Here is a 19,573-nt window from a genome sequence, read left to right as displayed (position 1 = left end):
GACTGTGAAAGTTCTTTATGCCTCTCTCTTAGGCTATCACTCAATAGACAAAAGACCCAGGCCTTCTCAATGTGACTAGAACCTATCCCTACATGCCACCCACCCTGCTTCTTCCCTCACTGACTAGCTGAACTGGGTGACTGGATATCACTTCTTCCTAGGAACTCAATTTTGCTTTGCTTACTCTCTCCAGTAATACTTGTTTCGATTTCAGATTAGTTTTAAGATGTGGTAGAATTTCCTTTCGTGTCTCTTCTATCTATAGAGCCTTTCTCCTCCTTGGATTTAAGGGTTGTCAAGAAGTTTTCTTTGAAATAGTCAGTAGTAGACTTTAGTATTTTATTTAACTAACTTCTTTTTTTTTTTTTAATAACATAGCTTTTTATTTTTGCAATCTAATATATGGTTGAAATCTAAAATGCGGTTGAAACCATGACCTCCCAAAGAGTGTAGAAAAAGCAACATATACCATCCACAGACATATACCATCCACAGACAATTCCTGTTGCCAGTCCTGGTGTTACAACAAAATTCAGTTTTATATTTTTATATTGTGGGTATCATGCCTACATGATGACATGTATCATGCCTGTTGGTTTTTTCCTCCCCCGCAATCTACATTCCTGCAAATCCTAATGTCAGTTTATTTTTGTTTTCTAATAATAATGTAAATCTCAATATGCTAGTGAGAATTAACCCTTTGAAACATTTTTTTTTCCCCTACAGTACTCTATTAGGACTGCTGGATTATTTGAAAATCTGTCAGGTTGTTTTTAATATCTCTTTAAAATTTTTTAAAATTTTATTTTATATTGGAATATATTTGATTTACAATTTTGTGTTATTTTCAGGTGTACAGCAAAGTGATTTAGTTATACATATACATATATCTATTCTTTTTCAGATTCTTTTCCCATATAGGTTATTACAGAGTATTGAGTAGAGTTCCCTGTGCTGTACCCTTGTTGATTATCTATTTTATTTATTTACTTTTTTATATTTTTTTGCCAGGCAAAAGTATTTTTGTGTGGATTTACATTTTTTTCCCCCCAATGGAAAGGTAGCTTTAATGTGCTAAAAGGATTCTTTTGACCTCTAGCTAAATTTGGGATGTTACAGAAGTTCCCTGAAACATCTCAAAGAGAGAGATTAAACTAATTAGATTTATTTGGTATGTTGAATTACATGGGAAGCATTGTCAAATGAGTGATGATAAACCTTCTTAGGTTATATGGGTAAATGTTATTAATATAAATGTTCTAGAAATTATATGCAGTTCCTAAAATTGGATATGTCCTGGTATAATGTTATGTCATAATTTCAGTTATTATCTTAAGATGTTGTATGTTGCATAAATAACCAAATTTCGTGGTCAATTGCATTGTAATCAGGTCTTTAACCATGCCATTTTAAGTTTTTGACATTTATATTACTCTGATGCTTTTACAAAAATGAAGATCTTCAAGAAGGTTCATAGAAAGGACTTTTTTACAAATACAGGTTTCTGATAACTTTTAAATCATACCACCAAACTGGGTAAGAAATTACAGAATTCTAGTGGAAAACCTGATGGCTTCATAAACTGCTAACAAGAGATCAGGATCAATAAGAATTAATTACATGGGACTGAATGAACTGATGAATACGATTTATGTTTTATGACTTTTGTCTCAAATAGTACTGGCTTTTAATATTTGTTTTCCAAATATGAGGAAACCTTTCCTGTTAAGCTAACTATGACTATGTATCATATACATAAATATTTAAATTCTATCACATACTATCACTGTTTTATACATTTTTGTTTTATTTGGAGTTACCAACATATTTAATTTTGTTCCTGCTTCTCCACTCTGTTATCTGGGATTGTACCCCTTCTTCTTAAAAAAATATTTTTTACTATTACCCTTTAGTTTGTTATGCTAATGACAAATTGGTTTTTGTTTTTCTATAAATGTTTTCATTTTTTTTCCAAAAGATGCTTTTGCTTGCATACAATTCTTAAGTTTGCTGTTACATCCTTTTGGCACATTAATTAACTTTCTTTACAAAAGATCCATCCATACACATGATCTCCCTCTTTGTGTATGTTGTGTGTCCTCATTGCTCAAGTCTCTGTTGGCCCACTAAATATATCTTTACTTCTGTCCCAACAAGTAACCTTCCTGTGGTCATTTGTAGGATCCTGGTACACTCCAATTTCATACTAAATGTTAAATATCTAGCTTTATTATGAATTAACATATGGTTTGTTTTTGTTTTTCTTTAGAACTAAAGGTGGTCCACAGATTGCTTATGAACGCAGCTTTAGGTGGAAACTTGCTCACTTCCGTTATTTGTGCCAGGTACTACGGTGGTAAATAAATCTTCTGTTCATAATCATTTAGTTTTATCTTTACCCAATACATGTCCTGTAACTTACATGATATTACGATATTATTTTTGTTTTTAGTCTAATGCACTACCCAGTCATGTAAAGATCAATGTGTCCCGGCAGACATTGTTCGAAGATTCCTTTCAACAGGTAAGAAAGATGTTATCAGAATAAAATTGTACAGTCAGCCCTCTGTATCTGCAGGTACAGCATCCATGGGTTCAGCCAACAGTGGATAGAAAATATTCCAGGGTGGCATGGAAGGGGGGGGGGGACTCCAGAAAGTTTCGAAAGGCAAAATTTGAATTTTCTGCAGCCAGCAAATTCAGGCATACCTTGTTTTATTGTGCTTTACTTTGTTTCGCTTTGCAGGTACTGTGTTTTTTACAAATTGAAGGTTTATGACAGCCTTGTGTTGAGCAGGTCTCTTGGCACCATTTTTCCAACAGCATTTGCTCACTTGGTGTCTCTGTGTCACATTTTCATAATTTCTTGAAATATTCCACTTTTTCATTACTATTAATTTGTTATGGTGATCTGTGATCAGTGGTCTTTGATTTACTATTGCCAAAAGATTATGACTTGCTCAGATGATAGTTAGCATTTTTTTTAACAATAAAGTATTTTTAAATTAAGGTATGTACATTGTCTTTTTAGACAAAATGCTATTGCACAGTTAATAGACTATAATACAGTGTAAACATGACTTTTATATGCACTGGGAAACCAAAAAATTCTTGTAGATTGAGTTATTTTGATATTCTCTTTATTGCAGTGGTCTAGAACCAAACCTGTAATATCTCCAAGGCATGCCTGTATTCATGTAGTGTTTATATTGTATTAGGTATTATAAGTAATTTAGAGATGATTTAAAATATATGGGAAGATATGCATAGGTTGGGCATCCTTATATTTTGGTAACTGTGGGGTTGTCCTGGAACCAATGTACCTCGGATACTGAGAGAGAATGTACAACTTGAGTCACTGTATTCTGTATATCTAAAGGGAGTTAGGGCTTAGAAATTTTAAACCATTCAGAACACAACTGTAACAATGACTACCACTTACTGAGTGTCCATTACAATAATAGTCATAATAAACCCCATCATGTATTGAGTGACTGCCATATGCTTAGCACTGGCACCTTGGATTTATCATTTCATTTACTTCATCCTCACAACATCCCTTTGAGATAGCTCCTGTTATTATCTCCATTTTGCAGGCACAGGTACCTAGGCTGAGAGACAAAATCATCCTGCCGTGAATTAGATTACTAAAAGAAAGCTTAAAGAGCTTATGGAACAAGTTGACACATTTTGACACTTATTTACTTTTGTAAGACTTTATTAACTCAAACAAAAAAGACATGATAATGCTACTAAACTATTTAAAATTAGATTGGTATAGGTACTGTATTCCATTTAAATGTTCCTCTAATAATCCTAATGTTAATTCTCACCTCCTCTCGGTTTCTGTTTAAGCCTCATGATCTCAGACCTTGTCGGAGCACTCCATTTAAGATGGCAGTTCTCTGCTCACCTCCCTCACAGTGCCTTTCTAGCCATTTATGGTACTTCATTCTTATTAACACTTAACACTGCCTGACACACTTCGTTTATCTCCCTTACTAGAATGAAGCTCCAAGAGATCACAACTCTTAAATTTACTGCTGCTGTGCACAGTACCTAGAACAGTGTCTTGCACATAGCAGGTATTAATAAACATTCTGTGCATGAATAAATGAATGTAATAGGTCTATCTTTCCTGAATCATCTACTGAATAAAGATGAAAAGTCAAAATATTGTCAGTTCTTTTTTTTCTGGTGAGGTCGAGAATTTTTCTTCTCAGTCCTCTCCCGAAGTATTACAGTGATGAACTAAAATTCCCTTTGTGTACAGGTACATAGGGACTTTTATGTATACAAGCCAAAATGGAATAACAACTCTCTCAAGTCAGTGATGTTCAAACCCTAGCTTCATTTTAATAGCTGTTGGAGTTTGGACAAGATACTAATATAGCTGTTTATTATCAAAACTTTTTTTGGTTTGAGTTGATAAATTCTTAGCTAGTCCCAAGCTCTGTGTGAACTTTGTTTTAGTAAGTAAGTGCACATCTAAATTCATGGTAGGTTTTACTTTGCTTTGTCCCCTGGCTTGGGGAGAATCGTGCTGTGCAAGACTGAGCCAATGACTTCCTGTGAAGTGGAGGCCTGCTGGTGAGCTGTGCCCCAACCCAGACCAGTCTTGGCTTTGGGAAGTAATTCATTTTTATCCAGAAGTAAAGCCTATTTACTAGTAACCTTAGTATAAGCCTTTAAGGATTATAAAAATTTGGTACAGATACTATTTTAAGATATACTCTTTTATGCTTAAATTTATAATCTTATAAATAATTCTTCACAATAGCTGAGTTCCGTTCCTACTGAGAAATGGAATGTGTGGTATAAGCAGGACCCAGGGCAATAACTTTTGCTTCTCATTAAGTGTTGCTAGTCAAAAAAATTTACAAGTCACCTTTTACAAGATTCTGGTAAAATTTGGAGAGTGACAGAGGAGGGAATATTTTCTAACCTTAAAAACTTTTCTGTGTCAAACTGTTCCTCTCTTGCTACTAACCCAAAGTAGAACTACCATTTAATACCAGAAGAGGGGAAAGAGATTTATGAAAGTGTATCAGAGAAAGCTTAGGAGAGTAAGATACATCTTTGCTAGTTTGTGGAACAAACCAGTTATCTCTTGAGTTAAAAGCATTGTTGTATGAGGTAAGGAAATGTGTAATTTTTGAAAATACAGATGAAATTTAAATAAAATTGTTTTGGAGGAAACTTGTGTTATACATGAGTGATTAAATATCCTTGTTTTTGTTTTTAATTAGATTATGGCATTAAAACCCTATGACTTGAGGAGGCGATTATATGTAATATTTAGAGGAGAAGAAGGACTTGATTATGGTGGTCTAGCAAGGTAAAATAAAAAACATATCTGCTTTGAAATAAGTGTATCTCCATTGTGTGCAGTGGATATATTCTTGAAATGATACATTTTTTCAACAGCAATGCAAAATTATTTTTAAATACAAAAATTGAAATATTCACATAAGTCTAGCAGTAACCATTATTATTATTATGTTGGTTACCCTGTACATTTTCTCTGCCTATTTGGTTGACCCTTGAAAACATGGGGGTTAGGGATGCCGACCCCTACATTGTCAAAAATCTGCGTACTGCTGTCTCTGCTTCAGAAACAAAGGAGTATGGGATTAATAGATACAAATTACTATACATAAAATAGATAAGCAACAAGGATTTACTGTATAGCACAGGAAATTATATTCAGTATCTTGTACAAACCTATAATGGAATATAGTCTGAAAAAAATATAACTGAATCACTTTGCTGTACACCTTAAGCTAACACAATATTGTAAATCAACTATATTTCAATTAAAAACAAAACAAAACAAAGGAATTGATAAGTGACTCACCCAAGGGCAGGAAGCTGAAGCAGTTTGGATAGAATCTGGACTCGAACCCTAGTTCTTTTGATTCCACACACTGTTATCTCTAATTGAACACAAACTTTCCCCCACACTTAGTTAATTTAAAGATTTGTAAAATGAAAATACAGGTACTATGTTTATTGAAAACAATCCACATATAAGGGGACCTACAAAGTTCAAAAGCATGTTTTTCAAGGGTCAACTGTATATAAATTTGAATATATGTGTGATATCATACATATTTGCTGTTTTGTTAAACAGAATTGATCATACAGTATGTACAATATAGCAGCTTGATTTTGTTATTTTGTATATCATAGACATCTTTCCATATCACATATAGAGCTAATAGTAATGGTTGCACAGTACTCCGTTGACTGGAGATAGCATAATTAATGGATCAGCATCCATAAGGTTGTTTCTTATTCTTTGCTATTATATCAATTTATGCTGGTTTTATGTTTGTGTTTTTAATCCAGTTTGAGTCCTTTTGAGAATAAAGTTTTCCACATTCACTAAGTATATTGTTAACAGGCACTTGTGAAGCAATAAGAATGGGCAATCCTTTTTATTTAATTTTTTCCCCTCAGTTGCTTTGCCCAAACCTAATTTGACAGCAATTTATTTTTTAGTAAAACACTTTCATTAAATATTTCCAAAGTATTAAACTTTTCATAGAAACAACTCTCTTTTTGAACTCATATTTCACAGGTGTACAGAATTACATAATCACAATTTTAGTACAGCTGGCTTTTAAAAAGAGATATAGGACTAGGTACAACTGGTGGAGGTATATATGTGGGATTATCAGAACTGGTTGTATTAACATATTTTCTCATCTAAAACATTATTAAGTTTTTTCAGAAAAGGAACACTACCTGTCGCAGTGGATATTCATATCACATCTATTGTGATTTGTCTCAATTTCAGAAATGTTCAGACATTAAAAAGAAAGGTATATCTTAGAAATGAAATACGGTATTATTTTTACAGTGTCTGACTTTATAACAGTCACATTCTTATCTGAACCCTTTTTTACCTTAACTGTTTGGGTTTTATTTTATATTTTGATGGTTTTAATGCATATAATATATGCAGTCAGTTACTCCACACCATGTTTTTCTTATTCCCAAATTCTTTATTTTGATTCATGTATTGGTTTTGGTTTAGTCAGGAGTTCACAAGGGTGATATATTCCTGTAGTTTTTCATGCTTGAGAACGTGTTTTCTGTTGCTTTTGTGTTTAAACAACAACTTCACTAGATATAAGTTTCTCACACAACACTAGTTCCTCCAGTACTCTGTAGACATTGTTTTCCTGTCTTCTAGTATTGAATGTAAGCACTGTGAAGTGGGAGGCCAGCACGTTGTAGGAAGCTTTTTCCTCTGGGTGCCCACATAGGCCTTTTCTTTGAAGTTCATTAATTTCATTGTTGGTTGTTTTATATCTTTTTTTAGAAACATATTAAGATCTTCCTTAATTTAAGGGAAATTTTCTTCTATTATGTCTTTGAATATTTTTTCTGTTCCATTTGTTCCATTTTTCTTCAGAAACATCAATCATGGGTATGTGGAATCTCCTTTGTCAGTCTTACATGTCTGTCAACTTTTCTCTGATCATTTTTATCTTTGTGCTTTTTCATTTTGTTTTGATTTTTCTGAAGCCTATCCTCATGTCACTGTTTGCAGTACTGCCCTACATTTTGCTGCTTCTAATGTGATTTTTCATTGTTAGTGGTTTTACTGTTTTCTTCTCTAGGCTCTGCTAGCTCATTTGTCGTCTAATAATTTTTTCAACCTCTTGTAACTCTTTAGTTCATTTGAGAGTATATGGAAGAATATGTTAAAAGGGAACTCTTTGCCTCTTGCTAGTTAGAATTTTTCCTTCTTTTTTCTTACCATTAGAGTATAGGTTAGATGCCATGTTGTAGTCATTCTTTTTTTGAATTTACTCAGTTTTCTCTGGGCTGTTGTTTGCTAAAAGTGATCTGCAACAACTGGGAATTTTATTTCTAGTTTTTGTGTCTAAACACATTCTCACTAGATCTGTTCCGTCCTCTTCCCTGGGTACATGTCTTACTTCTGCCTCATTACAGTGTGAAGTCGACTTGGTTCAGCTACTTATGTTGGGACTGGATTTCGTTTTATAAATTGGTGTTTATCATTTTTCAGTTGATTTAGACTCCCTTCTCTACCCTTCAGTAAGTTTCCAAGATTGTGTTTTAAAAGTTTTAGAAAAACATTTGTAAACAGGCTGCCAGGCCAGATCTAGCCTGCATAGTGATGGCCCCCCCATTGTGATTTTAAATTTTTTTACATTATTTAACGACATTAAAGGAAATCACTAGATTTTGCCTGTGAATCAAGATTTCTGGCTTATCTTTAAAATCACTTGCCCCACCTTCTCACATGGCATCAATTGACTGAATCAGAGTAGCTTCTTCCCCTATAGGGTAGCATACACTCTTTTTCACTTCCTGCCCACCACTGCCAAGTTGTCTAATGACTATGATTATATGCCTGGAAGTAATTCTTCCTTAAGACTGATGATAACTTTTATCAGGGATACAATGAGGAATAGGGAGTTGTGGCTAAGTAGAGAATGTCAGCCCATGCAGAGAAGGAAGCCCCTTGTACTCACTTACTGATACCTGTAGACATTTGAGTTTGGAACCCTGCATTAGAAGAAATTGCTGTTGAAGAGATTATTTGCAAATTGAGTTTATTTTGTAATATAAATTGTTAATCTTTTATCTAGTTGGGTTTTGTATACTGGACTTTTTTAAATGAGGCAAACTAGGTGGTGGTAAGTTAGAGAATGCCTATCACATTTAAAGATTTCATCTTTTAAAATTTTAGTTCCATTTTTAATGCATTGGCAAAAAAAAATTAAAACTGTTCCATAGCAGCAGTGCTGTGTATCTCAGTATCACCAGCAAATATTTATTAAAACCTATTGCATATAGGTTGTAGGATGCTATGAGAGTTAAGATATAAAAAATATATAGAGGTATGGCTTTTGTTTTTGAGGAGCTTACAGTCTGGTGGATGTAGTGGTCAAGTGGGCCAGTCAAGTGCAGAAAAATGACTACTGTTGTGAGGTTGTTACCACAAAGTATTCGGTGACTGAGACACTGAAATACACTGAAAATTGCTTCAAAAAATTGCTAAAGTGGAATTGATCTAAGCTGGACTTGAAAGAGAAAGTGGGATCCCCATAGGCTGAGCTGACGTGGAGGATTCATACACAAACAAAAATATGGCATAGGAAGAAGCACACTATATGTCAGAAACACCAAGTTTATAGTTTGGCAACTCAGGAACTGGTAGGTAACTTGGAATGGAGGGCTATATTGCAGAGAAACTTAAATAGAGGTCTAAGGAATTGGACAGCGGAGTTGTTAAAGGCTGTTGAGCAGAGGTATGATGTATGTATGGATGTATTTAAGATCTGTTTTTAAATTCATACATATGGGTGCTAAAAATAATGTTGACCTATTTTCTTGTAGAGAATGGTTTTTCTTGCTTTCACATGAAGTTTGAACCCCATGTATTGCTTGTTGAGTATGCTGGCAAGAACAACTACTGTCTACAGATAAATCCAGCATCAACCATTAATCCAGACCATCTTTCATACTTCTGTTTCATTGGTCGCTTTATTGCTATGGTGAGTCCTGACTTTCCATTACCTATTTATTTATTTAAACTTTGCTTATTTCAAAAGTATTTTAGAGAGGACTTTATAAAAAATTATATGCATTATCCTTGATTATGTGTGTTGACAAATTTTCTTACCAAGGAAGTTTGCCCAGAGAGTATCAATATATAGTTTATTTTTTGAGTACCTGTGTGAAATCAAGATTATGAATATGAAGATTATTGGTATAGCCACTTGGTCTTTAAAAGTCCTTTCATTTAAGCCTAATTATAGTACGACCACTTTTCTATAACAGGAAAATCTGAGTTGTATAATAATTGAACTCAATTAATGTTTTTGGAATTTTCAGAGCTTTGCAGAAGGTCTTGTGGGACTATGGCCTTCTTAAGAAGTGTTTGTGTTTATTTATTTGCACTTTATTGTCTGTTCATTCACTCAGCAAATATTTATTGAGTGCCTACTGTGGCATCATAGTATGAGAGGGATGAAACCATGAAAAAAAGACACAGTCCCTGTTCTCAGGGATCTAAATTCTGTTAGAGGGAGGCAAAGAATAAATAAGTAGGCACTGAAGGAAAGGCAGTGTTGCTCTTTTATTTAATATGATTAGAGGAGGCCTCTGATGGGTAACACATGAACAAAAATAAGAAGAAAGTAAGGGTTTGAATCATGCAAATATTTTGGAGAACAATATTCTAGGCATAGGGAACAGCAAGAAAAATGGGTCTTGGGTGGAAGTACGTTTTTGAATGAAAAATGTCATAGCTGGAGCAGAGTATCTGAGAGTGAATGTGGTAGGAGATGAGGTTGAGAGGTAGTGTGTGGAATCTTTGGGAAATTCCCTTAAGCGTTTTGAGCAGGGAGTGACATAATCTAAGTAACATAATGTGACTTAGGTTTTATTAAGCTGACTTTCCTGCTTTGTAGAAAGAGACTATAGTTGAGGGCAGAGGAATGCAGGAGGAGAAGCAGGAAGACCACTTGCAGCAACCCAGGTGAGCGGCAGTAGTGGCTTGGACTTGAATGGTATAGCAGCGGAGGTAGTGAGGCGTGCTTTGGATTCTGGATATATTCTGCAGGAGCCAACAGGGTCTCCTGACCATTTAGATGCAGGGTGTGAGAGGGTGTGAGAGAGAGTCAAGTACGGCACCAAGCTGTCTGCTTGCAGTTGCCATTTCCCAGGACGGCAGGGTTGTGGCAAGAGGACATGTGGGGGTGGAGGGAGTCCAGAATTGGAATTCAGCTTGTTTAAGATGCCTGCGGACACTCAAGTGGAGATGTAGAATAGGCAGTTGGATATACAAGGCTGGCCATGAGGGGATATCTAGGTAAGGCGTGTGACCATTTAAAGAATAAGTGGACAGAGAAGACGTTTAAGGACATGTAAATTGGGGAGATAAGAAGGAACCAGCAAAAGAGCTGAGGCAGAGGAGGAGATAGGAGAATCAAATAAGAACGGTTTCCAGAAGACAAAGGAAGAAGGAAGTGTGTTCAAGAAGGAAGAAGTGGTCAACTGTGTCCACTGCTGGTAGGCTGAGCAAGATGAGGTCTGAGAAGTAAACCGTTTTGACTTGGCCAGGTGAATGATATTCAGGGGCAGTGGAGAGGAAAGATTGGAGGGAGTGAAATCAAGAGAGAATGGAAGGAGAAATGGAGACAGCAAATATAAGCAGATCTTTTTAAAGAAGCTTGCTATAAAGGATTATAGAGAAGTTGGGCAGTAACCAGAAGTACGTAAGGAACCAAGAATAGGAGGAGGATAAAACATTTATATGCTGATGATGATAAGTAAGAGAAGAAAGAATTTGAGGAGGTCAACGAGATAGGGAATATGGGAGCAATGACCTTGAATAGGAGAGCAAGGAGGAGATCTGTTTAGTGCACAGAGAAGTAATAGAGAGCTTCTCCATAATAAGAGTACATAGATTCAGATGCTGTTAGTGAGCAGATGTGGTGGAACACACAAAAGTTCTCTTATGATGGCTCTGTTTCCTCAGTGAAATAGAAAGCAAGATCATTAGCTCAGAGAGAGGAGGTACTTGAGGAATGAAATAGTCGTCTAGGAGAGCGGGAGACTGAATGCAGTGGGCTCCCACTTGAGGGCGTTGGTCATGAACCAGTCAGCATGGTTGCATGTTCACTTCTGGCATGTTCCACTGCCCAGGCATAGGCATGGAGTGGGGGGGACAGTTGTATGTAGCTAGGCTTTGGATTTTCCCAGAAATACAAAGGTATTGATGTATTGTATTTTTATACCAGGGAGACAGGATTTGAAGGTACAAGCGAGTAACTTTAATGATTGAAGATGGAATCTAAACTGAGTAAGGGGAGAGAGAACTTCACGAGGGGGCTGAGAGAGAGAGTGATAAGGTAACAGGTTCCCTGATTTTTTTAGATCCCAGTGGAGTCAAACGTTGCTGGTGTTACTACTAAGGGCAGTGAGCTGGAAAATTAGGTGTTTGGAACTGAGTTTATGCAGGATTACAGCTAGCAATCACAGTGTCTAGGGTATGGTGTTGAGAATGTTTAGCTAAGTTAAAGACTAAGATCTTGGAAAGGACTATAACGCCAGGGTAGTAAAAGAATCATCAGTGTAGATGTTGAAATCTTCAAAATGATGGTGGTCATGTCTAAAAACACAGCATTGAAGGAGTAAAGGGGAGAAACCCGGAGACCTAAGGATGACTGCAGCAAGGAGGCGGGGGGTGGTGAGCCACGAAGGCAGTGGGGTGGCATGGGCTTGAAAGCTGGGGCGGGTTAGGGAGGTGACATTAGTAACGAGAAGCAACACACACCCCATTCCTAGGCCTGGTGACATGAGGGAGGATAGGAGAGAAACAGCCACCCCGCTGAGAGGATTTGAAAGGAAGCAGGGTCCTCAGAAAAATGCCAGATTTGTGTTACAACAAGATGCTAAAGGATCTTCAAAGAATGAGTGGAGGATGTGGGGGATTTTGCTAATACGATGGATCATGAGCTTCAGAGGGCGAAACACAGTAGATGGTTTTGAGAGTTTGGGGAGATGAGAGACATGGAATCAGATATCAAAGTGGACAGGCAGATGGTGGTGAGAGTCAAGGTACTGCAGGTCTGGGACTTCCTGCGTTGACTCTTGTGAATAGGAGTGAAGGCGTGATGGGGTTGGTCTTGAAGATCTCTTCGGCAACTGTGGGATAAGAAAGCGGGGGTGGGGTCTTTCCAGGTGCATGCACGGGGGCCCTGAGATGCCTTCATTTCTCCATCCAGTGGGGTTAATGTAATTCGTGAAACATATTAGAAGAGTGGGGGTTTGATAAAGCTCCAATTGTCATCCTCTTTTACAGTTTTGGGTAGGACATGATAGAGCTAAGTGTTGACCTCAGTTAAAGAGATGCTGTTTTAACTCTGTAAATTTGTTTTTCATACTTAGCATTTTATATAATATTTTAGTTTTCATGCTTTATGCTGATTACTTATTACTTTTTTGCCTGTAAAGCCTCATGATTTCTCTGTTATCATTGTGCTCTGAATAAGAAAATTGTTACTTTGTAATTTTTAAATAACATTTTTTGTTTTTCTGGCAGGCACTTTTTCATGGAAAGTTCATTGATACTGGTTTCTCTTTACCCTTCTACAAGCGTATGCTAAGTAAAAAACTGACTATTAAGGATTGGAATCTATGATACTGAATTTATAATTCCCTTATCTGGATAAGGTTTGAAGATTTATCTTTCAATAAGGTATTTTCATGAAATCAGTTTTACATATTTTGTTAATTAGTGGTTGTATATATTTATATCACCCAGAGACAACAACATTGAAGAATGTGGCTTAGAAATGTACTTTTCTGTTGACATGGAGATTTTGGGAAAAGTTACTTCACATGACCTGAAGTTGGGAGGTTCAAATATCCTGGTGACGGAGGAGAATAAAGATGAATATATTGGGTAAGGTGATTACCTGATTGACCTTAATTTCTATAACTACTAGAGCATGTTAGAACTATCTATACCCTTACCTTTATCCCTTGTTTGCGCCTCTGGGAAGATGTTCCACATTCATTCCCTCTTTCACTTATCCTTTTTAATCATTTTCTCTCTACTCAGTCTTCCTCTCAATTCATAAACATGCTCTGACACCGCTCAAAAATCAAATGTAGTAAAAAAACAAAAAAACCCACCCCAGTTCCCTTGCCTCTGACATACATTTAAGTTCTTCTCAACAGTACCAGTGTTCTTGAAATAAGAGTATGTATGATGACCTTCACTTTCCCACTGCCACCTGCTGTATGCATCCTACCTTTGTCCCGATCAAAAATCAGAGAACGTTGGTGCTAAAAAAGGAATTTACAAAGCCCATGCAGCCTCTTCATTTCTAGATGAGGAGACAGAGGTGCTCTGTTCGATCGTAGCAAAACCAAGTCTGGAGCCACACCTGCCTAAGCACTCTAATGCTCATTTCCTATTCCATCTCACTTTCCCTTTTTAACTTACTCTTACTAGTGCTCACAACTTCTGTTTGAAACTGTGTTCTCTTGAATTCTACGATTCATACAGCATACTGATTTTCTTCACTTTCTTTTTAATGATGGTTAAGAGTACTCTGTGTTTTAGCCTTTTACCTCACATACAAATTACCTGTTTTTAAATACCATCTTTATTTTCAGTTTAATGACAGAGTGGCGTTTTTCTCGAGGAGTACAAGAACAGACCAAAGCTTTCCTGGATGGTTTTAATGAGGTTGTTCCCCTTCAGTGGCTGCAGTACTTTGATGAAAAAGAATTGGAGGTTAGGATCTTTTATTATGCTATTATAGGGAATGTTAATGGGAGGAGGAATTGTTGTTACACTTTTACAAAAGAATGTCCACAGGTTTTAAAATCCTGTGGCACAATCTTCAATTCTCTCATTCATCCAAATGTTCAGGGGGTACTAAAATCCCAGCATTGGGTAAGGGTCTTAAGTTCTCCAAAATGTACTGATGTCATGAGCACAGAATCATCAATCAATGCCAACTGTTAGGGCTCCTAAAGAGTGAGTGCAACCTTATTAATAATTTGGGGAACTCCTGGTTTAGTAGTGAGTTACCCCAAAGATTAGATTTCTAAGTCATGAGTTCTTAGTGGTCTTAACTGTACTTTAGAATTGTTAGAAGTACAATATATCAGAAATGCTTTTTTTCTTTCTTTTCTTTTCTTTCCTTTTCTTTTTGTTTTGGTGATAAAATACACACAACATAAAAATTTACCATCTTGAATGTTTTAAATGTACAGTTCAGTAATGTTAAGTATATTCACAGTATTGTGCAAACCAATCTCCAGAACTTTTCATTTTGCAAAACTGAAACTCTGTACTATATAAACAACTCCCATTTCCCTTCCTCCCCAGCCCCAGGCAACTACCATTTTACTTCCTGTTTCGGAGTTTGACTAACTCTTGTTACCTCATATAAGTGAAATCATACAGTATTTGTCTTATTGTGACTGGCTTATTTCAGTTACCATAATGTCCTCATGGTTCATCCATATTGTAGCATATGTAAGAATTCTGTCCTTTTAAGACTGAGTAATATTCCATTGTACATATATACCACATTTTGTTTATCCATTCATCAGTCAATGGATCTTTTGGGTTGCTTCCACCTTTTGGCTATTGTGAATAATGCTGCTATGAACATGGGTGTACAAATATCACTTTGAGACCCTGCTTTCAGTTCTTTTGAATATATACCCAGGAGTGGGATTGCTGGATCATACGGTAATTCTCTAGTTAACTTTTTGAGGAACTGCCACACTGTTTTCCATAGCGGCAGCACCATTTTACATTCCCACCAAAAGTATGTGAGGCTTCCAACTTTTCCACATCTTTGCCTATACTTGTTATTTTCTGTTTTTGTTTTTAATAATAGCCATTCTAATGGATGTGAGGTGATAGCTCACTGTGGTTTTGATTTGTATTTCCCTAATGATTAGTTACTGTGAATTCTCCAAGTCTTCTCCACATAGATTAGAACACAGGCAGGGCATTAGGAAGGTGTTTGCATTTCCCCCCACCTCCTTTGGGGGGCAGTATTTTAACTTCAGCCATCTTTGGTTCTCTATTAAGAAACTTGGTTTGTTCGTGTAATCAAATGTGCATATGAAAAATCAGCATTTTAAATTTTATACAGTAATATCCCTATGTAGGAATTAGCCTTCTAGAAACTCTGACATGGGAAGTATATGAAAATCAGGACTCTGAGCCTGAATACTTGTAGACTCTGTAAACCTGGTTAACATCTCTTAATAGCTTGCTTACACAAATTAGCAGAAATGCATTAGTAGAATGGAAGATACTTTTTAGAGTAGTATTAATCATATTTTAAATCACCGACTTCTTTAAGAATCTGAAGAAAATTAAACAACTCTGTATACTTGAAATGCATATACCTAAAATATTCCATACCCCTGATTAAGAACTCCTGCTTAAGAGGCCCACTCAGTGAAAGAGGGATGTTACGGCAAGAGCCTGACATTAGAGCTGAGATGAAACTGAAACAGTAAATCGAGAAGGATATTAATAGGTGCATACTTTATATCACCCTTGGCAGCGTTTACAGTCTTTACATAGAGCCTTGTGAAATAGTTTGGCCATATGATAATTTCCTTACACAGAGAAGGAGACTAAAGCCCTTATTGATTACTGATTTACCTTTAGCTCATAGTACAGAGCTGTGAGAAAATGGACATTTGTGTTGTTTTGTTTTGCTTTGCCTTGACTTTTCTCCTCTTATTCTTCTACTCCCATTCATTATCTCTCTTAACCATGAATAATACCACAATAAGGGATATTCACACCATTATCCAAAATAATGGTTATTCATAATCATGCCATGCCCCTTTTTACAGGTTAAAATCTGTTTTAACTTTAAGAAGATAAAACAGTCATTCTTTATTAAAAAACTCTCATCTGGGCTTCCCTGGTGGCGCAGTGGTTGAGAATCTGCCTGCCAATGCAGGGGACACGGGTTCTAGCCCTGGTCTGGGAAGATCCCACATGCCGCGGAGCAACTAGGTCCATGAGCCACAATTACTGAGCCTGCGCGTCTGGAGCCTGTGCTCCGCAACAAGAGAGGCCGCGATAGCCAGAGGCCCGCGCACCGCGATGAAGAGTGGCCCCCGCTTGCCACAATTAGAGAAAGCCCTCGCACAGAAACGAAGACCCAACACAGCCATAAATAAATAAATAAATAATTAAAAAAAAAAAAAAAAAAACTCTCATCACACTAGGAATAGAAGGCAACTTTCTCAGTTTGATAAAGGGCATCAACAAAAAAGATAAACCCTAACATCATTCTTAATGGTGATACCTTGAATATTTCTCATTGAGATGGGAACAAGGCAAAGATGTCCACTCTCACCACTTTTGTTCTACATTGTACCAGATTCCTGAGCCAATGCAGTAAGGCAAAGTAGACGCAAAAAGCAGAAAAGATTGAAAAGCAGTAAAACTGCCTTTATTCACAGATGATAACATGATTGTTGACTTAGAAAATCCTAAGGGGCCTACCAAAAAAACTACTAGAAATAATAGTGAATTTAATAAGACTGTAGGGTACAAGGTCAGTGATTTTAAAAATCATTTGTATATCTTCTATATGCTAGCAGCAAACAGTTAGAAATTGAAATTTCAAAGTTTCATTTACTAAAGCATCAAAAAAATGAGCAAATTTAGCCAAAGGCCTGTAGGAACTCTACACTAAAAACTTAAAACATTGCTCAGAAAAATTAAAGAAGACTTTAGTAAGTGGAGAGATATACCATGTTATGTATTAGAAGACTCAATATTGTAAATATGTCAGTTTTCTCTAAATTGAGCTGTATATTCAATGCAATCCCAGTCAATATCCCAGCAGAATCCTCTATAGAAATTGACAGGCTAGTTCTAAAATTACAAGGAAATGCAAAGGGTCTAGATAAGCCAAAACAATTTTGAAAAAGGACAAGCTTGTAGGATGTTAACTACCTGATTTCAAGAATTATTATAAAGCCATAGTAATTAAGATAGTGTGGTATTTGTGCAAGGATAGACAAAGAGATCAGTGGAACACTTAGAGAGTCCAGAAGTAGACCCATATGTATATTGTCGATTGGTTTTCATCAAAAGTAATATAGTTTGATGGAGAAAGGGAAAGTCTTTTAAACAAGTGATGCTGGATCAACTTGATATTCATGTGGAAGAAAATTAATCTTAACCCCTACTTCAGCTCATAAACAAAGATTAATTTAAAATAAATCATAAATATAAATATGAAAGCTAAAAAGAAAACATAGAAAAATCTTAGTGTAGACAGAAGTGTCTTAGGAAGAACACAGTAAAGCAGTAGACCACACACACCCACAAAGGATGTTGGACTTCATCAAAACTAAAAACCTCCTGTCAAAATACACTGTTAAGTAAATGAAAAGGCAACCTACACACTGAGAGAAACTATTGAGACAAAGGTCTTGTATCCAGAATATATTAAAAACTTGTAACTCAGTAAAAAGACAATTTTTTTAAAGTGAGTAAAGACTCACTTTACAAAAGAAGCTGTGTATTTTTTTTAATAAATTTATTTATTTTATTTATTTTTGGCTGTGTTGGGTCTTCGTTGCCGTGTGTGGGCTTTCTCTAGTTGTGGCGAGCGGGGGCTACTCTTCGTTGCAGTGCACAGGCTTCTCATTGCAGTGGTTTCACTTGTTGTGGAGCACGGGCTCTAGGCGCGCGGGCTTCAGTAGTTGTGGCTCGCAGGCTCTAGAGCGCAGACTCAGTAATTGTGGCGCACAGGTTTAGTTGCTCTGTGGCACGTGGGATCTTACCAGACCAGAGCTCGAACCTGTGTCCCCTGCATTGGCAGGCGGATTCTTAACCACTGCACCACCAGGGAAGCCCAAGAAGCTATACTGATGGCACGTAAACATTCGATGCTCACTAGTCATTGGGGAATTGCAAATTCAAACTAAATGAATTACCACTTTGGGATACTGTTGGTAGTTTCTTACAGTGTTAAACATACATCAGCTTTATGCCCTAGCAGTTCCACTAGTAGGTGTTTACTCATGTGGAAACGAAATATATTTTCACACAAAGATTTTTCCATAAGTGTTCATCACAACTTTATTCATCAAAATCAAAAATTTGAAGTGACCTAAATGTCCATCAACAAGGGAATGGATAAATAAATTGTTGTATATTTATATAATGAAATACCACTCAGCAATATGAAAGAAGTACTGGTACCCACAACAACGTGGATGAATCTCATAAACATTGTGCTAAGCGGGAAAAGAAAACAGAAAAGAGGGGGGATATGTTTAGTATTGTCTCATATTCTCAAAAATCTAGTCTGTGGTGAAATCGTTGATCACCTAGAGCCAAAGATAAGGATGGTGGTTTTAACTGCGACAAGGGACACAATGGAAATATTCTACCTCTTGATTATGGTAGTGGTTACACAGGTGTGTACATCTATCAAAGCATCTAACTCTGTACTTAAAATATGCACATTTTATTGTATGTAAATTATAGATCATAGTTGACTTATGAGAAATAAATTAAGTATTATACTTTTTATTTTATTATGCCAAAAATAGTTTTCATCCCATATATAATAAATTGGAGTTATTTGAAAATTTCACGTATGTAGAATATTTTTTTCCCAAAGCCTGGATAGATGAATAACAAGAGGTTAGTATATTTTTAATTTTAAATAGATAAGGTAGCATAGATTTATAAAAAAGAACTAGAAATTTATGTTTGAAACTTATTTGTAATTTGTATATCTAATTTGGGATGTATTTATAGTAAAAGAGATTGTTTTGGCACACAGCTGATGTTTTTCTTGATGAATAGTTACTTTAAATGTTTTCAGTTTAAGTTCAGTAAACATGGGTAAGATAAAGTACCATAGAATTCTGCATGTTAAATTGCCACAAATTTTGTTGGATTAGCTTACTGTGACCTTTATTTGATGTACACATAGCTGTTTACATAATTATGCATGTGCATAGCTGAACATTAGCAGATTTCAGTCATATGGTTACT

General features: G+C 36.1%; 1 protein-coding gene across 1 annotated transcript in view; it reads left to right on the top strand.

The window, feature by feature from the left end:
• The window catches only part of WWP1 (WW domain containing E3 ubiquitin protein ligase 1), a 45,521-nt gene that overhangs the window by 15,840 nt on the left and 10,108 nt on the right, over positions 1–19,573 (top strand). Inside the window, 9 exon segments of the mRNA XM_036830059.1 lie at positions 2,270–2,345; positions 2,453–2,524; positions 5,250–5,338; positions 9,382–9,407; positions 9,410–9,430; positions 9,433–9,539; positions 13,094–13,224; positions 13,316–13,456; positions 14,176–14,296. Of these exon segments, the coding sequence (XP_036685954.1) occupies positions 2,270–2,345; positions 2,453–2,524; positions 5,250–5,338; positions 9,382–9,407; positions 9,410–9,430; positions 9,433–9,539; positions 13,094–13,224; positions 13,316–13,456; positions 14,176–14,296 (784 nt within the window).

Source organism: Balaenoptera musculus, chromosome 17 (genome assembly GCF_009873245.2).
Source record: "Balaenoptera musculus isolate JJ_BM4_2016_0621 chromosome 17, mBalMus1.pri.v3, whole genome shotgun sequence".
Classification (NCBI taxonomy): domain Eukaryota; kingdom Metazoa; phylum Chordata; class Mammalia; order Artiodactyla; family Balaenopteridae; genus Balaenoptera; species Balaenoptera musculus.
Note: the sequence above shows the minus strand (reverse complement) of the source record. Positions and strands in the feature narration are given on the sequence as shown.